The sequence below is a fragment of the Zeugodacus cucurbitae genome, chromosome 6 (assembly GCF_028554725.1).
Source record: "Zeugodacus cucurbitae isolate PBARC_wt_2022May chromosome 6, idZeuCucr1.2, whole genome shotgun sequence".
Taxonomy (NCBI): Eukaryota; Metazoa; Arthropoda; class Insecta; order Diptera; family Tephritidae; genus Zeugodacus; species Zeugodacus cucurbitae.
Genome location: NC_071671.1, coordinates 28,329,966 through 28,351,774, shown reverse-complemented (window position 1 = coordinate 28,351,774; position 21,809 = coordinate 28,329,966). Strand labels below are relative to the sequence as shown.

At 33.7% G+C, this 21,809-nt stretch overlaps 2 protein-coding genes and 1 long non-coding RNA gene across 6 annotated transcripts; 1 reads left to right on the top strand and 2 right to left on the bottom strand.

Annotated features, from left to right (window-relative positions):
* Positions 1-265: 265 nt before the first annotated feature.
* On the bottom strand, positions 266-1,624 carry LOC128922796 (uncharacterized). Of its 2 annotated transcripts, XR_008471982.1 has the most exons (4): positions 1,276-1,624; positions 830-1,212; positions 598-768; positions 266-533 (listed from the first exon to the last, which is right to left on the bottom strand). It is a non-coding gene; the product is annotated as an uncharacterized LOC128922796 (long non-coding RNA). The 2 variants fall into 2 exon arrangements; XR_008471981.1 differs by having other exon boundaries at positions 598-1,212.
* A 1,080-nt stretch (positions 1,625-2,704) lies between these two features.
* Positions 2,705-6,134, top strand: LOC105219353 (zinc finger protein 300). 2 transcript variants are annotated; one of them, XM_054234696.1, is made up of 5 exons: positions 2,705-2,865; positions 2,936-3,246; positions 3,299-3,797; positions 3,991-4,107; positions 4,364-6,134. In XM_054234696.1, the coding sequence occupies exons 2-5, from the start codon at positions 2,950-2,952 to the stop codon at positions 5,896-5,898; spliced, it is 2,448 nt and encodes an 815-aa protein (XP_054090671.1). In that variant the 5' UTR covers positions 2,705-2,865; positions 2,936-2,949; the 3' UTR covers positions 5,899-6,134. The 2 variants fall into 2 exon arrangements, with proteins under 2 accessions (XP_054090671.1, XP_011193726.2); XM_011195424.3 differs by having other exon boundaries at positions 3,991-4,110.
* A 9,522-nt stretch (positions 6,135-15,656) lies between these two features.
* On the bottom strand, positions 15,657-18,555 carry LOC105219352 (F-box/LRR-repeat protein 14). 2 transcript variants are annotated; one of them, XM_011195422.3, is made up of 4 exons: positions 18,329-18,555; positions 16,939-18,189; positions 16,279-16,869; positions 15,657-16,137 (listed from the first exon to the last, which is right to left on the bottom strand). In XM_011195422.3, exons 1-4 carry the CDS (start codon positions 18,398-18,400, stop codon positions 15,988-15,990), a joined length of 2,064 nt encoding a protein of 687 aa, XP_011193724.1. In that variant the 5' UTR covers positions 18,401-18,555; the 3' UTR covers positions 15,657-15,987. The 2 variants fall into 2 exon arrangements, with proteins under 2 accessions (XP_011193724.1, XP_011193725.1); XM_011195423.3 differs by lacking the exon at positions 18,329-18,555 and having other exon boundaries at positions 16,939-17,798; positions 17,902-18,042.
* Positions 18,556-21,809: the final 3,254 nt, after the last annotated feature.

The following is a 21,809-nucleotide window of genomic DNA, read 5'->3' as shown; positions in this document are numbered from 1 at the left end:
GATCGTTTATCCCTTTCTTGCACATTACATTCATCATTTAGCAATGTATATATACCTCTTGCACAATTTAGGGAATGGTATTGGTACAATCACGGATGAAAGACCCAATAGTGCGAACCAAAACTTCACGTGCACTTTCAATACTGCGACCCACAAAAGCCCAGAAACTATACCCTCTGTTTTCGGTTAGTTCTACCAAAATCCCATATGAGAATTTAATAACAAAATCATTAATTATATTACATATTTATTGAAAATATCATGCCATTTAGTTGTTTATTATTATATTTACTTTATACATATATTATCGTACTACACTACTATGTATAAAGTAGGTGAAAATGAATATTTGAACAATTTTTGCTATCGGACAAAGGCTGGAGGAAGAGTGGAAAATGTCAAATACCCCGTGCGGTCTGGAAGTGTAAGCTGCGCACATTATGTGAGGACTCTTTTGGTTTCTTTCGGAGTTTTTATAAGATCTGTTCTTTCATTAATTTCACTAGTACTAGATTCATCACGGATGAGGGTTTCTATAAAATATAAAGTAAAATATGAATTTTTATAAAGTTTGTAATAAAAGTTGGTAATAATTACCTTATGTTTCAGGAATTCTAAATCTAGCACGGCACCGTTCAAGTCTTAACATCCATGCTCTTGCTGTAGTATTTCCATTGAACTAATATCGGTGAATTTATGTCCTTGTAAAGCGATACAACAACGTTATGGTTCCTCAATACAAGGTGAAAATGAATCAAAAAAGTCCTCCTAATTAAACATACAAAAAGTTTTTAAATTTCTATGAGCACAAACATTCACTTAAATTGACCCTTTAATTTCTGTGTTTTAGCTGCTAATGGCACGGCCAAGTGCCGGTAAGCTCAAAGATACTGAAACTGCTTTGCCCTCTAGCTCATTGGCAAAACCCAGTTGACACACGTCGTGATAATAAACGGTTTCAAAAGCACCTAAACCATGTCGTTCCAATTCTCGTGCTTGTGTTGACCAAAAATTTAATTGCACGCAAAAAAGTGACATTAAACGTAATATCTGGTGTGTGAATGATTTGTGTTCCATGTAGCAGCGATTGCGTCCATAATTTTGGATTTGCTTGCAGCACATATTCCATCGCTTCGAAAGTTCTACGCTGCTACAATAAGTGACACCAATAAGTTTGCGTACCTTTAACGCGCCATATGAGGTTTGAAATATCTGTGTGGAAAATTAATTAGAATTTAAGGCAAGATAATATTATTATATTCAACAATTATTTACGTATTAAATGGTTTCGCCATTGATGTTGGCGTAGCTTCTATTGCGTGCTTCGAATTGACAGTGCAATGAAGTATTTCTGTATCACCCTCTTCAATTCCATATTTTGGCTTTAGAAAACTTTTATTTTACGTTTTACTTATTTAAAAATGCGTGCTTCAAAAATTTAAACTTTAATTAGGCTGCAGATCACTGAATTAAATAAAACACGCAAAATAATACTTCACAAGCCGCCTTGATATAGCTCAAAACAAAACTTGTTCAAACACGAGAACTTTGGTTGTTTCTTTCTATCATTCAGGGTGCTGTATGAGAGAAGAGTTGAGTTAAATGTTTATGCACATTTTACCCTTTGTTGTGTATGTGTGTATGTAGTGGTGTTATGAAAATTTCTTTGAATGTGTTGGAGTTTCAGCACCCATGACTTGCTGGGTGGTGTGTTAAAAGATGAAAATTAATGTAAACAAAAAAGGTTTTCTACTGTATATACTGAGCAAGCGACGATTGGAATTTTTATGAGGTATTCGCATACTCTCCAGCACGAATTCAACTAGATATCTTTGTTGTTGCTTTCAGATGTAAAATTTTTGACAGGCGAGCAGCGCCCAAAAATAGCGAACAGAGAAGTAACCAATCGATGACAACTAATATTAATAAAATATTCAATAAATATCGTGAAAATTCAAGATAAAAGTTGTACATTTTTCAACTTCAAGAGCGAATATTTCGAAAACTATAAGTCAGCTGTTGTTATATGTACAGGAGTTTTCCGAAATAACGAACACATTAATTGTCAGACCTGTTCGTGAAATAGAATTTTTCGTTAATTCGTGTACTCACTTGTATGTACGTTTTTCAATAAAAATGATTTAAATTGCAGTTGAATAAATTGTTTTATTAATTATTTGTTAAAAAATTAAAAATCTTAACAAAACAATTCAAATCTAATACTATGTTTACATATAACGAGATTATCTCCATTTACGAGCTTAACTCGATAATCTGTAATTAAGAAACGAGATTTCCCATACAAAATTGCTCTCTGGATAATCCGAGATTATAAAATTATCTCGTTTTATACAACTATATTTTCGGTGTTATTCCTAGGTTTATAGATAATTTTGCGAAGAAAAGGAGAAATGTCAAATGAAAATGTAAACAACAATGGCCGACAGCGAGAGAAATATGTGTAATACAACAACAAATGCAACACATTTGACAATTGATAATCTCATTTGGCTATATGTAAACGATTAGATTATTGAACGAGCTTAGAACGAGATTATTTTCATATGTAAACATACTATAATAAATTATTGCAAAATGGAACAATTCTGACACTTACACTGCTATTTGGTGCTGATCAATATTTTTAAGCTTTTTTTATAAAATTCAACATTTAAAATTCGGATGTTAACCGGATTAAATTAATATTCGACTTTTTTCTATATATCGATTTTCGATAGATTTCTGATTGCCATTGTTTGATATATTTTGGTTATTTAGCAAAATAAATAGAAAAACTATTAATTGTGATGTTATTTAAATTCTGCATTTATTAATTGATAATTTTTATTTTAAAAAACGTGAAAGGTGTCGTATCTTATTTATTTTATACTTTTTAATTATATTTAGAATATATTTTTATTAATATTATTTGCAGTTGGCACAGAACTTATGACAAATTTATTAACCTGCATGGATACAAATCATTCAAATATGGTGTTGACATCGGAAAGAAAATACTTTAATGATGAATCACATATAGAGGAAGGAAACGCTATAGTCCACGATGCTTTTATCGTAGAAAATGCCAAATGTTTTCTATGTGATCGAAATTTTGTTGAAGGTGAAGATACCTTTTTAATTTTCGAAATACGTCTGCGTGATGATGGAGGAATTGATAATCCTTTATCCCTTGTGTTGGCAACTGCTTTGGGCAGAGATTTAGATGAAATTAGCACACATTCCAACGTAAGAATCAAGTAGTTCACCTTGAAAGTCAAAATAACTTTTTTTCTTACAGTTACTCTGTCAGTCTTGTAATAAAAATACATTGGAGTTTGAAAAACTACTTCATAAATTTTGTGAAGTCCGTATAAAAATAATTAAAGCATATAATCGAACAGTACAAAGGTATAACATGGATCCAATCTTAACTGATTTTGAAAACGAAATATCACGAATAGAAAAATCTGAATTGGGAGAATTAATTGATAATATAATTATTGATGAATTACAAAGTGAAACTAAAAACACGAACTCGGATGAATGTCCTAACGTTAGCTTAGAAACAAATGACGATAATTCTACAGAAGCAATTGACTCGAAAGTTCTGGAGGGTACAGAACTTTCATTGGATGATTCTATGGTTGATTTAATAGAGGAAATTACCGACAGTGAAGATATAATTGCCGAATCAAAACTTCCAAATACTGAAGCTAAATGCGGGGAAGATAATGGGAATACCCAATTCAATAATTATACCGAGATTATTTCGGACTTAACAGAAAATACTCATCAAGGTAATATAGTTATCAATGCCGTTAAAAATTGTATTATATTTATAATTAATTTTTGTTTAGTTCACAAAGCAGTTATAAAAATATATTAAATAATTACACAGTTTGAATATAAAAGATTCCCAACTAGGTTATTTATTTTTTAATTTTTTTTTTAATATTCTTGCACAGATAATTCATTTTTTCATTTTTACAGATTTGATGATCTTTCATATGCATAGTGTCGACTCCAAAATATCTGAACCGTTATCACATTCATTAGACGTTAAAAGCAAAGAACCATTTATTTTTGATCCAGATGAAAGTAATAATGGTTGTAGGTATAAAATTTCATAATTGTATTTGACATTTGTTAAAATTATAATTAACACCATTGGATTGATAAGGTGTAGTAAACGGAAATATTTCGAAAATCTACGCTTTATTACTCTTTTAAAAATTATGGCTTGCTGTAATACCCAATGTACTCCAGATTCCATTTTCATAAAAACATCAACAAATCCCACATAGAAAACCATCGTTTGTTTCCCTGCAATTTTTTTTAAACTTAATTTCTAATATCCTTACAGCTTCTACATTAAATTATACAATCTCAACTGACAATCCTGAGGATGTTAATGACATGACAACGGATGAGCAAATGAAAATGGTTTTCGAACAAGTAAATAATCTATACTTTTGCTTGTTGTGCGAGGAACAAAAGACAATGACAGCCGAACTATTTGCGGAACATATGCTCAAAAGTCATGATCTAAATTTTTATTCTTGTGAGTATTGTTCTTCAGGCTTCATTTCAATTGAAAGTATGAAAGAACATATAGAAAGTATGCATTCAAAAATATCATGCGCTGAACAAGTTAAAAACATAGAATATCCGTGTGATGAATGTCAAGAAGTTTTTGAAAATAATCAATTATTGCGTGTACACAAACGAACTCACAGCAATGCTTCCTTACAATACGAATGTTCCGAGTGCCTGAAAAGATATAGTACCCAAAGGTTGTTGCTTGAGCATATGAACATGCACACCGGGCGCCGACCGTATAAGTGCACGAAATGCCCAAAGGACTTCGCATCAAAATACACCTTGCAGGGTCATATGAAAATTCATAGTGACCGATTACGTCCATATAAATGTGATAAATGTAATAAAGCATTTCTGAACCAACAAACCCTTACACATCATAAGAAGCTGCACATGGGAGAAAAGTCATTCATATGTGATATCTGCTCGAAAGCATTTAGCACACAACATAATCTGGATGTGCATAAGATTGTGCATACTGGCCAGCGTCCATTCATATGTCGAACATGTGGCAAAGCTTTCGCACGTCGCGCTGAAATCAAAGATCATGAACGTATACATACCGGAGAGAAGCCATATAAATGTGATATGTGTGATGCTGCATTCGCTCAGCGTTCAAATCTGATGACTCACCGGAAGTCGACACATTTAAATGAGAAATTACATAAGTGCGACCAGTGCGACCGTTCGTTTAAAAGACGACGCTTGTTGCAATATCATATCAACGCGGTGCACACAGGTGTGCGCCCGCACGAATGCGAAATATGCGGTTCTTCATTTGTTTATCCTGAGCATAAGAAGAAGCATATGCTTATACATGGCACTACTAAGCCATATACTTGTGAAATATGTGGCAAAGAATTTAACAGTTGCGCCAATCGAAATGCTCATCGATATGTACATAGCACAAAAAAGCCATACGAGTGTCTGAAATGCGGTGCCGGCTTCATGCGCAAACCTCTGTTGTTGACACATATGAAAATTGCAGGGCATACGAACGACACAATTATTATAAACCAGCCACATATAAATGACAATAAGACACTGAAATTAGAGAGAGAATTGAGCCTAGCTGATTCATGTGATGAAACTAACGAAGTTCCTGCAAACTCCTCGCAAGAATCAAATACAAGTGGTTGTAACGAACCACTCCAAATAATTGCGCAGCACGCAGGAGAAGTTATAAGTGATGTGGCGGAAGCCGATAGTGTACAGTACCTGCAATTTGACGACTTAGACAAAGATGGCCATCAATTAATAACATGGGTAGACATTGGACGAGATAAAGATGATAATTAACTTGTTTTCTTTTTTAAAAGTACAAATTTTACTGATCAACACATAATTCAAATACAAATTTAAATTGTATAATATTTAGATTAAAAGTGGATGTCACCAAGTCTGAATAGAGTAGCCATTCATTTTAACTTATGAATTTTCAGCTGAAACTTCAAATTTCACCTAAGGATGATGCTATAGTGATGATATATTCTATATGGGCGTTAAAAGCTGAAATAAAAAATTATGTTAACCGATTGGTGAAAATTATCTTCTTAACTTACATCCTAATAGACAACAATATTTATGTTTTTTGTTCATTACTGTGAACTGTCAAAACCAAAACTAATCCGATTAGTTCTAAACCCAACTGCGGAGCAACTGACAATTGTTATGAACTACATCATACGCAACTCAATAGTTACGTATATATGTACATACGTATAAATATATACTTGGACTGTATATAAGGAAACATTTTGTAATACTATACGATTTCATTAAACTAATGTGAATAAATCGTCCCCTCAATATAACAATAGCGTATGTGCTCATACGCCATTATTTTTTTATTGCATATTTAGAATCTCCATCATTGATTCTATGTCTGGTCAAAATTTCGTCAAATTCTACTTCCACAAAGTGGGTCAAAATCATTGGAAAAAATGGTGTATAATTTCATGTTCAAAAATTTCCTTCATTTCTGATTTGACAAAAACTTTAAACTCGATTTTCTCAAAACCCAAAAAAAATTATACGCTATTGTTATATTGAGGGGACGAAATAATTCCTTCTTTTGATACCTTTTAGAAACAAATCGTTAGAATGTATACAGAACAAAAAATATTTTCGTCATGGTCATTTCATGTTTGGTAAAATCGGCCGTAAATTAAATATAAAGCTAGAACGTACATCAAAAGTTTGATTTTTTTATGTCTTTTTTACTGGTAAAATGTGGTTTTATTAAAACGAGATGGGGATACGGAATACAGAAACAAACTGCAAGTTCAAAACACGAATTTTGAAGTCAGTGGATTCGATTTCTTGAAAAGTTATGAAGCGATTCTGTTGAAAAATTTCCACACATCTTTATTTCAACTATTTTTCGAGTTTTTTTTTGACACTTCATGGAAGATGAGGTACCAACGGCTAAGCTTTCGGAATTTATAAACATAAATTTAACAAAATACTGTTGAAATATGTATCTTTAATATGCTGAATAATAACAATTTTATGTAATTACATACATAGGAATCTATGAATATATTTATGTATGTACATATGGGCTTTTCCGCCATGCCGAACGTGACAATCGTACACCTTTTAACTAAAGGAAATTATGAACTGAAAAGTTTTTTAAATTTTCACAGTAGGATTTTTAATAGCTCTTTATTACCCCTACATTTAATATTAAGGTTGATTTTGGTTTTCGGTTTCAAGATAATTGCAAAAAACCAACGCATGGGACAAAAAATGGAAGTCGTTAATGATTCAAACGGCGATTTCAGCGAATTGTGAGGCAATATTTAAATCTCAGTATATACTGTAGAAAACCTTTGGTTTGTTTACATTAATTTTCATCTTTTAACACACCATCGAGGCGTACTTGGGTTGTGTGCTACGCTTTTTTTACTACAAGTCCGATGAACAGTACTTAAATAACACTGGATCACAAATTTGAATTTGTTTTTTGTTCCACGGATGCCACTATCCATTTTGTATGTGAAATGGCTCGCTGATTTCGAAAATCGAATTATTTACCGTTATTCGACCAAAAAAAAAGGTGTCTTCACCTTAATCATGTATATCTAACTGACCAGTTGAGCAATCTTACTGCAAATTATAGAAAATAAAAGTGAATGAAATTTCCTAAAAATATTGCCTACTCCATTGTTCCATAGGCCTTATAATTTCTGAGAAATTGATTAATAACTTCGAGTTTTTAAATTTTTTTACGAAAAAATTGAAAAAAAATAAACTTTGGCAAGAAAAAAATTTTAAAACAAAAGATATTTTTAAATTTTTTTTTTATTTCATATGAAGTCCTGTTTCTTTAGGAAAAAATAAGCTACCAACGAATAAAATCCATGGATAAATAGGAAAATTATACATGATCAAATAAATATATCCAAGTCGCGCAAACTGTCAACTGGTGACAATAGTCCTTCGAATTGGACATTATTTATCAACTTTTTTATTTGGGGTCCAACAAATATACCTTCTTTTATCTTGGCCTGGGAAATATTCTAATGATATTCGAAAACAATCCCACCCCTACTTTACACACTACATACGCATATACGTATACATTGACTTTGCGAGACTTGGATATATTTATTTGATCATGTATAACTTTCCTATTTATCCATGGATTTTGTTCGTTGGTAGCTTATTTTTTTCTAAAGAAACAGGACTTCATATAAAATAAAAAAAAATTAAAAAAATATCTTTTGTTTTAAAATTTTTTTCTTGCCAAAGTTTATTTTTTTTAATTTTTTCATAAAAAAATTTAAAAACTCGAAGTTATTAATCAATTTCTCAGAAATTATAAGGCCTATGGAAAAATGGAGTAGGCAATATTTTTAGGAAATTTCATTCACTTTTATTTTCTACAATTTGCAGTAAGATTGCTCAACTGGTCAGAGAGATATACATGATTAAGTGAAGGCACCTTTTTTTTTTGGTCGAAAAACGGTAAATTGCAAATATCTCAAAAACGTATCCATAGAAAAAAAAAATAATTCGATTTTCGAAATCAGCGAGCGATTCCACATACAAATAGGATAGTGGCGTTCATGGAACATTTTTGCTGTAAACCAGTGTAATTATTAAATAAAATAAATTTTTTCATTAGTATCGGAATTATTTTAAATTATTTCGCATATTTATTAAATTTTATGGTAGTATTAAATGTTATTTATTGATAAGTTAGTTATATTTTATGTACAAGTGTATAACGCGCTCCAACTAGTTTTTAAATACTCGTTCAAGATAGTTCTTGGCAAACTTTTCAAATTTTGGCAATGTCTTCCATAGATAGTAAGCAATCTATTAGACATTGTATGTAAATTGATATAATTGAAAACAATTTCCTTCGGAGAAATTCATTTGCATATTTTTATGGTTATATATATAATACTTTAAAATGCTCAATTGTTTGCTGTCTTTAACACTATTCGAGAAAGGGTAAATCTTTGAAGACGCCTATACTTTTTACAAAATAAAAAGTGTAGGATTCGTCAAACTTAGTAAAAGCTCTTGAGCCTTTTATAAATTTCATAGAAAAACTTCAATTAGTATTAAATTACGATTTTGAATCTTGTTACTTTGGACCCGATGGTTTGAAATACCTATTCAATAGCATCATTACATATTTTGTTTTAAAAATGTTTAATAAGGAGGCGACAACTTATCGTTTCAAGCTCATAAAGTCTTTTAAATATAAATATTTGTAAATAATTTAAGTAAAAACTAGCAAAAATGGATTTTTTTTTTAATTTTGTGTCAATAAAGTTCGAATAAATATGGCCAAAAATAACTTACTACAGAGAAGTACTTGTACGAGGGCTGCTATATATATTTCTGGCCTAATAATGAAAGTAGGAATATTTATCAACGAAAATGGTTTTATTGTTTTTCAAAATATTCTCCATCAAGATTTATACACTTGACATACGATTTATACGATTGTCAAATTGTGCGGGATCCAACGAGAACAAACCTTTTTTACGGCCAGGTGTTCATGCAATGTCGAATGTATGCTGGTGGGAGAAATGCATAGGCATCCTCTATCTGAAGGTATGTTACATGACGGTCTTGCGTCGGCCACGATTGAATTCGTTGTACCAGTGTTTCACAGTGCTATAGGATGGTGTTTCATAGCCATACAATGATTTTAGTTCATCGATGCACTCTTGTCGCGATAATCCACGTCGAAAGTTGGGAAAAATGATCGCACGAAAATGTTCACGAGTTAATTCCATTTTTTGGCCGAGATAAATTTTTTAATTCCCTGTTATTAAAACAATTCACGATTAAATGACAAAACGTTCTGAATGATGTTATGCTAAAAAATGTCAAACTTCCAATGGAAATGTCAGATTGCACCTGGCAACACTTAGTGTTGCCTAGGCCAGAAATATATATAGCAGCCCTCGTATGAGAGCTGTATTTTATTCTCACCACTTATAAAATATCTCATCTACATTCAATCAATTTTTTTACATATAATATGGCACACATTGGCGTTAAAAACCTCTATAAGTGAAATATAGCAAAAATAAATAATTTCGCTTTATATAAGACAACAATATATATAATATTTGCTATTTTATGACTAAATTTTTACAAAAATGAAGTACTCCATATATACAGCACTGTGTTTTTCCAAGATGGCGGCTATCTTACCACCGAGTATTCCCCACGAATAAAGTTTTCTACTGTATGTACTGTGATTCAAATGTTTTTCATTGTAGAATGTTGTGCATTAAAATTGCTATGAATTTCTCCCAAAAATAACTTATAGTTTTTTTTAGTTAAATTTAACCACATTCGCACGGGCCATTATTTTCCATCATAATATTTATTTAACAACGAGGCCAGTAAAATCGTTTAAAAAAGTAATAAAAGTAATAATTTTTAAATAACATCAAGCAAATGAAAATATAATTATGAATATGAAACAGCTTTTACTCCTTGGCCATCGAAACAAAATAAATGCAACTGGGCTATACCTGAAATGCATTTAACCATTTTTTATCTAAATATCATTTATGGAATGATTTTCAATCTGATGACATAAAATTCATTTTAAACACAGTTGTACTATTTGGTTTTTGAAGACCATTTTAATTTTTTCTTTTGTAGGCTTGATAATATTCATTTGTTTTTAATCTGAGAGCAGTTATCATCAGAATAAATAAAAAGTTTAGAAAAGCAACTAAAGGATTGCTTAATTTTAGTTAAGAGATTAATCAAGAAATAAAAATGTTATGCGCTAGTTCCTGTTGAGTGACAACTTTCACGACCCCGAACACGCGAGCAAAACAAAAATTTACAAATTGCACGGTGGTACAAAACAATAAAACCAAAACAAAGAGCTGAAGTCAAGGCTAGTGCTTAATTATTATTTAAAATTCTAATAGAAAAATGTGTTAACTTGAAAAAGAAGTCCGCAATGGCGGAATTAAACAACAATAGTACAAAAAAGTCGTCTATAAAGAATTTTTTTCACTTTTCCAACCAACAAAAAAGTTGGCAAAATGGCGAACTTTTTGTAACAAAACATATAATTTTAATTATAAATATGCATGATTATATTGGATCATTTTATAAATGAAGATTTTAAGAATTACGTTCATTGTGATATTTTTTCTGCACATTATTCAATTTGGTTCACAAGTTTCACATTTCCGTTTTCCATTTGACAATTCTTCTGTTGCCTATTCCCATTCGTGGGTCGTGACGCTTCAGTCTGTCGTAATCTTGTCTTCTATCATTCTTGCTTTGTCGAGAGCCACAGCATAGCCTTAGCATAACAATGTAAAAGTATGTGCTCTACTCTGCTCCGAGTTTTGTTAGGTAAAAAACTATAGCTGAAGCGGGAGCAAAAAATTAAATTCTGAGCTATGCTCTGCTAAGCAGAGCTAATGAAAATTTTCATGTGCTACAGCTCTCGCATGTGTTTGTTGTTTTTTCCCTTTTTCTTCAGAAATCTTTTCGAAGCATTGCACAGAGCTGTTCAATATACATTGAAGTACAGTAGTTTTCAGAAATAAAATAAGACAAAAAATAAGTTTCAATTTTTAAATTCCACACCTACGATGTCGCATGTGATCACTTTTAAGTAGTTACCAAAATCACAAATCTTGATTTTTGAAAAAGGTTTTTTTTTATTTTAATTGTATACAAATTTACTGTTTATACCCAAAATTTTGCGAGCTTTCTGCTTATATTTGCTATGCAGTGGGAACAAGTGTTATTTTTTGATCTCGCACGGGACATTGAAATATAAAATAATAAGAGGACAAAAACTTACAGTTATTTGCAATCGCATGCTTTCTTATGCATTTTATTTTGCTCTTTGTACCCTTATAAAGGTTTTACAAAGCAAAAAATTATACATGATATGTTTCTTTAACAATTTTGAATAAAAAACAAATGCAGTAGAAAAATCGAAATGAGAAAAGTAGCTCCTACGCGATTTGGCTTTCGTATATATCGTAATTGGTTATGAATAAATTTAAAATTTATTTAATATAAACGAATTTAAAAATTTTTCTATGAAAATATGCAAAAACTTTGTATTTCTAATAATATTTAATATTTTGTCTGTGTTGGACCTTCTGGCGGAAATGCCCCTATGTGCATATATATATTTGTTATTCAAATTTATTATTAAATAATCATACAGTGTTGATTAGAAGATTAGTTTTTTCAACAATATTATTGTATTTGGTGGAATTAACCGGGGAAATTTAAAAGGAAAATGATTTTTGATGACATATATTTTGAACCAACTAAGCGGGAAAATCAATTAACCGAGTCCAATTATCCGAGAAAATTTACATGTGCTTTCGTATGCTACATTTTTGCCCGCTATCCGCGTTCAATTAAACGGGTCTATTAAATTAACCACAGGGTTAATTAAGCGAAAAGTACGGTAATTACTCCTTTATTAAAATCTATTAAAAATGCATTCCAAAGAGATTGTTCAAAGTAAATAAATAAATATGTTTACGATTAATCCACAGCTGTATCAATATGAGAGAATCAGAGGTACATACTAGAGACCGACCGATTAATCGGCCTTGGTATCGGTATCGGCATCGGCCATATTTGGCCGATTCTTTCTACTTCTTTCGGAGAAATTCAACAATTTTGCATTAATGAAAGGTTTTATTTATGTCAAATATGTACAGTTTTGTTTAAAGTTGTTGAGATTTTGAAGATAATGTCATAAAGTCACTATTATAGAAGCATTCGTAACTAGGTTAATTTATTTTTAAAAGTTTGCCATAGACAGGGTCACGTAATAATCACTTGGTGCTGGCCTGGACTATAATAAGGTGCATGGAAAAGAACCTCCCAAACAAGCTTCCGAAGTTTCTATTGAGTCACTATCACTATTTGCCGCCTTTCACAATGTGTGATATAAATGACAAAAGTCATCTCTTTGAAAATAACGGATTCTTTTTACTAGACCTACTATTTTCGAATATTGGCCTTAATGCCCATATTTGTCCTTAAGGGGTCACCCAGTGTAACCCATGAAAAATTAGGCGATTTTAGTGAATTTTTTAAAGAAAGTACTAGGTCGAATGTTTCGAAGTTTTTTGGACATAATAAAATGTACTTTCAACTATGTTTTAAGATTTTTATTTTAAAAAAATTTTGAAAAATAAAGGAGTTCTGGGTTGTCTTGGGAGGTGCAAAAAAAAAATTTCGCCAACTGCTGACAAGATTCCGGCCGAATGAGTAACTGAAACACAAAAATTTAAAAAGGTTATTAAAGTTGAATATATTCCCTATACAATGACCTACGATTATTGAAAGATATCAAACATTAACAAAAAGACGTAGTTCTGAAAAAATTTCGATTTTTTAGGTAAAAAATGTTCGTTTTTAAATGCCATTCAAAAACTATTCAAGATACGACCTTACCTTTCACAGGATATTTTTTAAATTATAAACTTTCGAATAAGCAAAAAATAAAACATCGATTTTTTGAAAATGTCACACCGGTATACCCCCTTAAAGGAAAAAAGCTATATTGCTGATTGCAAATTCGCTTTGAGAAAACGTGAATAACTTATTTGTTCTATCAACATATATCTTATAATAATAAATTATTTAGTTTTTAATATTAATTAAGTCACTAAAAAACTTCATATTTACATATGAATTGAGTTGTTTACCTATTTTGTGATGTTATTTGTCTTTGTTTTTATTTTGTTACTATACAAATTTACTAAATAATGTTGTTGATGAAAGAATCGGCATCGGCCGATTTTATGAAAAGATGAGGCGATTAACAGAAGGTTTCAAGACCGGAGCATTATCATGTAGGGACCGAGAAGGTAATCTGGTAACGGATGTCCAGAGCACACTGGGATTATGGAGGGAACACTTCTCCGACCTGCTCAATGGCAGTGAAAGTACAACACCAGGAGATGGCGAACCCGATTCCCCAATCGATGACGATGGAATAGATGTTCCATTACCCGACCATGAAGAAATTCGAATAGCAATTACCCGCTCGAAGAACAACAAAGCGGCGGGGGCCGATAGATTACCGGCCGAGCTATTCAAATACGGCGGGGAAGAACTGCATGCATCAGCTTCTTTGTAGAATGTGTGTGCTCTGCCCAATCCATAAGAAGGGAGACCCCACGATCTGCGCCAACTACCGTGGTATAAGTCTCCTCAATATCGCATATAAGGTTTTGTCGAGCGTATTGTGTGAAAGACTAAAGCCCACCGTCAACGAACTGATTGGACCTTATCAGTGTGGCTTTAGACCTGGAAAATCCACAATGGACCAGATATTCACCATGCGCCAAATCTTGGAAAAGACCCGAGAGAGAAGAATCGATTCTCACCATCTTTTTATCGATTTTAAAGCTGCCTTCGATAGCACGAAAAGGAGCTGCCTTTATGCCGCGATGTCTGAATTTGGTATCCCTAAAACCAAAACTAATACGGCTATGTAAGCTGACGTTGAGCAACACCAAAAGCTCCGTCAGGATCGGGAAGGACTTCTCCGAGCCGTTCGATACCAAACGAGGCTTCAGACAGGGTGACTCACTATCGTGCGACTTCTTCAATCTATTGCTGGAAAAAATAATACGAGCTGCAGAACTAAATAGAGAGGGTACAATATTCTACAAGAGTGTACAGCTCCTGGCGTATGCCGATGATATTGATATCATCGGAAGCAACAACCGCGCCGTTTGTTCTGCGTTTTCCAGACTAGATAAAGAAGCGAAGCGTATGGGTCTGGTGGTGAATGAGGACAAGACGAAATATCTCCTGTCATCAAACAAACAGTCAGCGCACTCGCGTCTTGGCTCCCACGTCACTGTTGACAGTCATAACTTTGAAGTTGTAGATAATTTCGTTTATCTGGGAACCAGCATTAACAACACCAACAATGTCAGCCTTGAAATCCAACGCAGAATCACTCTTGCCAACAGGTGTTACTTTGGACTGAGTAGGCAATTGAAAAGTAAAGTCCTCTCTCGACGAACCAAAATCAAACTCTATAAGTCGCTCATTATTCCCGTCCTGATGTATGGCGCTGAAGCGTGGACGATGACAACATCCGATGAGACGACTCTTGGGGTTTTCGAGAGAAAGGTTTTGCGTAAGATTTATGGTCCTCTAAACATTGGCAACGGCGAATACCGCAGACGATGGAACGATGAGCTGTACGATTTATACGACGACATTGACATAGTTCAGCGAATAAAAAGACAGCGGCTACGCTGGCTAGGTCATGTTGTACGGATGGAAGAAAACACTCCAGCTCTGAAAGTATTTGATGCAGTACCCGCTGGAGGAAGCCGCGGAAGAGGACGACCTCCACTCCGGTGGAAAGACCAAGTGCAAAGTGACCTGGCTTCACTTGGTGTTTCCAGTTGGCTCCAAAAAGCAAAAAGGAGGAATGAGTGGCGCGCTTTGGTGGATTCGGCTATAATCGCTTAAAGCGGTTCCTACGCCAAATATATATATATATTTAGAAATTTCATGAATTTTCACTATTCGAATAGTCGACAACGAACGGATGAGCGGATAATCGAATAGTCGACAACTTACGACTATCCGAATATTATTATTCGAATTATTCGGTTAGTCGATTAGTCGAGAGCCTTAATATACATATATAATTTTCCAGATTTCGCAAATAATTTATACCAATAAGTAACAATTTAACAAAACTTCTATACATATACATAAATACTTCATATAAATACAGTTTTATATACAACACTTATGATTAAAATAACAGACGTAACTGCCAACTTAAAATATCTATATTATTCCTTTTCAGAAATTATTATTAATCTGAAAATAATACAAAAATAAAACGAATGAAATGGCTGCGAAATATCAGTAATCAAGATGTTTCTTCAAACGAAGTAAGAAAGCATTGTCAAGATTTGGTGTATTGTCTAACTTTAAATTACGTAACGTAGACATTTCTGAAAGTCTCTCCTCAATGTCAGTATATATCCGGCGACAACGATGTACTGAGAGTGTCTACAAACATACGAAAATAAGTATACAATTTTAGTTTATATTCGAGAAATTCTTGTATAATAGAATAGCTTGATAATAATAGATAGGTGTTAGAAGGCCATTGCCTCATAGTTTCATTAATACACATTTGTTTATATGTACCTGCATATTTTTGCAGTTAACTAAAATTGCGTCTAAAGTGTGATCAGTTAACTGGCTGCATCCATTTATATGTAACGCTCGAAGTCTAGTAAGATGAATTGTAATTGATTGTATGGCTTTGTCATTAATACTTTCGCAATCCGATAAATCCAGTGTCTCTATTGAAGGACAATCTTGCACCAATTGCTCAATACCGATGAGCGAAATTTGTTGACAATTCGAAAGCGATAAATTTTGTAATTCCACAAATTTTAGTCCATATTTCAAAGAAACATCGGATATTTTATTGCAACCACCTAAGTTTAGAGACCTCAGTCCTTGTAGTTGTTTTATGCTGTAGCCCTCAACATCGCATTCTCCAATCAAGTTCATTTCATAAGCTGCAATCATAGCCTTTTTTCTAATAGCATCTCGTACAATTTCTTCTTCAGCCTTACTTCTTAAAGAAATCTTTATTGATTGATTCGATTCATTGAAGCCATTTCTATTGGATAATGAGGAAAGTGGGTGCTGTTGAAGGTTATTGATTGAAGTCTGAGAGTTGGGCGGTAGTTGCAAAATATTGATACCAGTAAGTGCCACGTCAGTGATCTTAAATATAAATATATATATTGTATTAATATATTTAATTAATGTTTAAATTTTCAATGTGTAACTTACGCGAAAACAATTTTCCAAGGATAAGTCCCGCAACCAACGTAAGTTCTGAATAATACATTGAACCGATTCATCGGTAACTCCATTCACACAATGTGCTAAATTCAGAACAAGTAGTTCTGGAAGATTTTTCGCTATAACCATAATAGCTTCTTCACATACCTGCAAATGAGCCATTTGAAGATTCAAGATAGTCTCATTCTTCGCCGATGCTACACCTTGAATTAGGCCTTCTGACTGTATTCCATCGCAGCGCGAAACGTTTAAGGTTTTTAACTTTTTAAGTTCACCTAACCGTGACGCACCATTATTTGTAACATTAATGCAACTGGAAATATTAAGCTCTTGTAGGAGTGGAAGATATTTTACAATTATATCTATACAACTATCATTAACGCAAATTGTGTCCGACACGTCAAGTGTCAATAGCTTTCTTTGATTTTTTAAAAATGTCTGAAGTGATAAAGTGTTTAATTGCCTACAATTAGCAAGTCCAAGATTTTGTAATTGGAGCCCTTCAAATCCTACATCGTTTAAAGCAACTAATGATGGAGCACCTATCAATGTATCGCTGATGTTTAAGCTATGCAAAGTCTGACGATGCATTAATAATATTCGTATAATGATCTTAAATGTCAGTATAGATTCACTTGGTGCGTAGTCGTCATCGTTGGGATAAAATCGACGTTGAATAGCGTTGTGATATGCAATTTGACATCCAGATAAATCCAACGTATTAATATTATCCATAATTTCCGTAATGCGTAACAAAATTGCATCTGACAAGTACTGATTATCTTTTAGGGAAAGGTGTTGGATCCTGCCAAAACTTGAGCTGAGAGACAAGCGATCATCGTTGTTGTCTAAAAAAGAACCAGACATGAAAAGCGTCGAACAACGGGTTATTGTTAATGAACGTATTTTAACCATGTGACTCATTATAGCACAAAATTGTTTGTCACCCACATCGACATTATCAAATACTATTTCTTCTGCTGAATTCCCAATATGGCTCATAATGTTTTGTATTGGCCCAAAATTAACTTCTTCAAAGTAGTAGTGGCGGAACGGTCTTTCGCTGACAATGAAGTCTTGAGCAGGTGGGCTTCTATCAGAAAGGCAAAGTTTAGAAAATCGAATCAACGCTTTTTTTGACAATGCACAATTAAAAGTAGCTTCACGCCATCGCTGACAAGTTCTTCCGGCTACCTGTATGTCTGAGAAGCTTAAAAAACTGAATATGTGTTGAATAACCTGCAATAAATAAGTTTTACTAAGCTCTTTCGAACACACATGTGTATGATCAAGGTATTTTACACATATATAACATAACTGCATATCACGTGAAGTCTGTTACATACGAATATATTATTAAATTTATTCGCCTCCTTACCTCTATGGGTAAATCACCATAACTGGAAATCCAGCTCCTAAAATCTTCATTATTTAATTCGTATGATTCCATTTTTTGAACTTAAAATATGTAATTAAATAAATGCCAGTTAAATTTATTTTGATATGTTACATATATAAAGAAACACAAAGATAAGCTTGTTTTCTTTAAAAACAATTATATTATTTCTCCCATTGAATTCTATTCTGAGCAATTCACCCATATGTTTCAACAGCTGTTCGGAAAGCTGATCCTGTTGGCAGGTTTGCTTTTCACTTGCTAGTGGTTGCTAATTATAAGACCACTTTCACACACGCAATCATGTTGCTAATTCGCGGGCGATTCCCTTTTGCTGTCGCCCATTGCGTTCACACGAACAATTCTTGTTCAACCACTCTGTTCGTGTCTTTTTCTCATTCTCTTTCATATAATTTTCTCAATTCTTGTACGCATCGTTTCCAAACAAAAAAATATATTTCATTAACTAATTTGTATCGTTATTCTCCATTTTCTAACTTATTTTAATTATATTATGCATTTTTCTATATGTATTTGCAAATTACAAACAAAATTAAATGATTAAATTCAAATTTTCAAATACAGTATACTCTCGAAATGTAAATTCTCAGAAAGTAAATAATCGCGGAAAAGTTAATCACCTTTAAGATTACACATGCACCTCGAAAAAGTAAATTTTTTAATTTACTTTAAAAAGTAAATTTTTTAATTTACTTTTCAGAGAGTGTGATAAAATTCGAAACGAAGCAAGCAGCGTTTTTTACGATGTTGCAAAAACACTTACTCTCTTGTTTATCGCGTCTTTTTAGTAAATAAACTCTCCTACTTGATCCACTGGTTTAAAAATGAAAACGATGCAAATCAGGTGTCAGACTTTTTGAATTGTCGTACAAAAATGGTCAGAAAATATATTGCAAAAGAAAAAAACAAAAGAATATTCAAGATTTTTTCTCTTCATAGTAAATACATATGTATGTATGTAAATGTAAATATGTTTTTCGTGTAAATCCATATGTTTTATTGAAGCAAATAAATGAATGAATTTTTTAAGTTTAAAAATGCATTTAATATTATAAAAACAGATAATTTATGTATATATTTGGAAAAGTAAATTATTCGAAAAAGTAAATTAACCAAAATACCAATCGATTTACTTTTCGAGAGTATACTGTATATTGTATACATTAATTTTAAAATGTGCTACGTAGCAGCGAACTGTTACGAATAAGAACACAAACTCGTGTTGCCCGAACACAGTAGACTCGGCGCGATTCTCCTCTCCTCGTCGCCCTCTCTCCTATAAAACTAAGAATTGCCTGTGTGGAAGGGGTCTAAGCAAAACAAAAACCGTGTATTATAGTGCCGAACACATAGACGACTACAAGCGACGAGAGACATCTGTCAAATATTAAAATACACGCGTTCTTATGGGCACCGATTTTTAGACAACAGCACGACTTCACCACAAAAGGGTTGAAGTCTTCGCTGTCGCCAAATTAGAAATCTTTCTAATTTTGCCGACGACAATGGTCGCTGTAGAGCTGCCACTAATATGTGAAATGTAAAATTACAAGTATGACGTTATTTTGCCAGCAGAAACGTAAAATAGCTTTGATATATCGTTTATAATAACAATCGATTATTTAAAACAAATAAATCGCCAATTTTTACATTTTTTGCACAAATAATTTCACTTTAAACTATATATGTAAATTTTATTGAAGTGAAAGATTTTAGAACGGCAACAATGAAATTGCTGTCTGAAGTGCTGATCACATAGACGATGACAAGCGACCAGCAACATCTGTCAAATATTAAAATACACGCGTTCTTATGGGCACAGTTTTTTAGACAACAGCACGACTTCGCGACAAAATGGTTGATGTCTTCGCTGTCGCCAAATTAAAAATGTTTCTAATTTTGCCGACGACAATGGCCGCTGTAGAGCTGCCACTGATATGTGAAATGTAAAATTTTTAAAAGTTATAACAAATATGACGTTGACTGTTTGTTTGATGACAGGAGATATTTTGTGTTGTCCTGCTCACCACCAGACCCATACGCTTCGCTTCCTCATCCAGTCTAGATATCGATATCATCGGCGAACGCAAGCAGCTGTTCACTCTTATAAAAAATTGTACCTTCTCTATTTAGCTCTGCAGCTCGAACTATTTTTTCCAGCATCAGGTTAAAGAAGTCACACGATAGCGAGTCAGCTTGTCTGAAACCTCGTTTGGTATCGAACGGCTCGGAGAGGTCCTTCCCGATGGTGTTGCTCAACGTCAGCTTACACAGCCGTATTAGTTTTGCGGGGATAGCAAATTCAGACAAAGCGGCATAAAGGCAACTCCTTTTCGTGCTGTAGAAAGCAGCTTTAAAATCGACAAAGAAATGGTGTGTGTCGATCCTCTTTTCACGGGTCTTTTCCACGATTTGGCGGATGGTGAATATCTGGTCAGATGCAGATTTTCCAGGTCTAAAGGCACACTGATAAGGTCCAACCAGTTTGTTAACGGTGGGCTTTAGTCTTTCACACGGTACGCTCGATACAACCTTATAAGCGATGTTAAGGACGCTTACCTTACGGTAATTGGCGCAGATTGTGGGGTCTCCCTTTTTGTGGACTAGGCACTGATCGGGCATGCTTTCTTCCGACAATATTCCGCAAAGAAGCTGATGATTGCACCCTATCAGCTCCTCGCCGCCGTATTTGAATAGCTCGCCCGGCAATCCATCGGCCCCCGCCGCATTGTTGTTCTTCATGCGGGTAATTGCTATTCGAATTTCTTCACGGTCGGGTAATGAAACATCTGTTCCACCGTCGTCGATTGGGGAATCGGGTTCGGCACCTCCTGGTGTTGTACTTTCACTGCCATTCAGCAGGCTGGAGAAGTGTTCCTTCCACAAACTCAGCATACTCTGGTCATCAACAACTAGATCACCTCTGGAGGTCCCACAGAGTGTGCTCCAGTCATAAAACCTTCAGTTAGTCGCCGGATCTTTTCGTAAAATTTTCGATTAGTACCCCTGTCGGCCAGGTTGTCAAGCTCTCACGCATTTTGGCCTATTTCTTTTTTGTCTGCAAATGCGTTCCGTTTCCCTCTTCAGCACCCGGTATCTATCCCATCCCGCACGTGTTGCGGTCGATCGCAACATTGCGAGGTAGGCAGTCTGTTTTCTCCACTGCGAGACGACAATCCTCATTATACCAGCCATTATAAGCCAGCAGTTTCGGTTGCAGCTGTACGTAAGGAGCTTGATATGCCGTCCCACAGTTCCTTTATACCGTTCTGCTGATGAGTGCTCTCAGAGAGCAGGAGTGCAAGTCGAGTTGAAAATCATTCGGCTGTCGGTTGTTATTGTAGTTTCTCGATGTCGAACCTTCCTTTTGTTTGTAGACGTGTGCCCTTTTCTACACAGAGACGGGTGTGTATCTTAGCTGCTACAAGATAGTGGTCCGAGT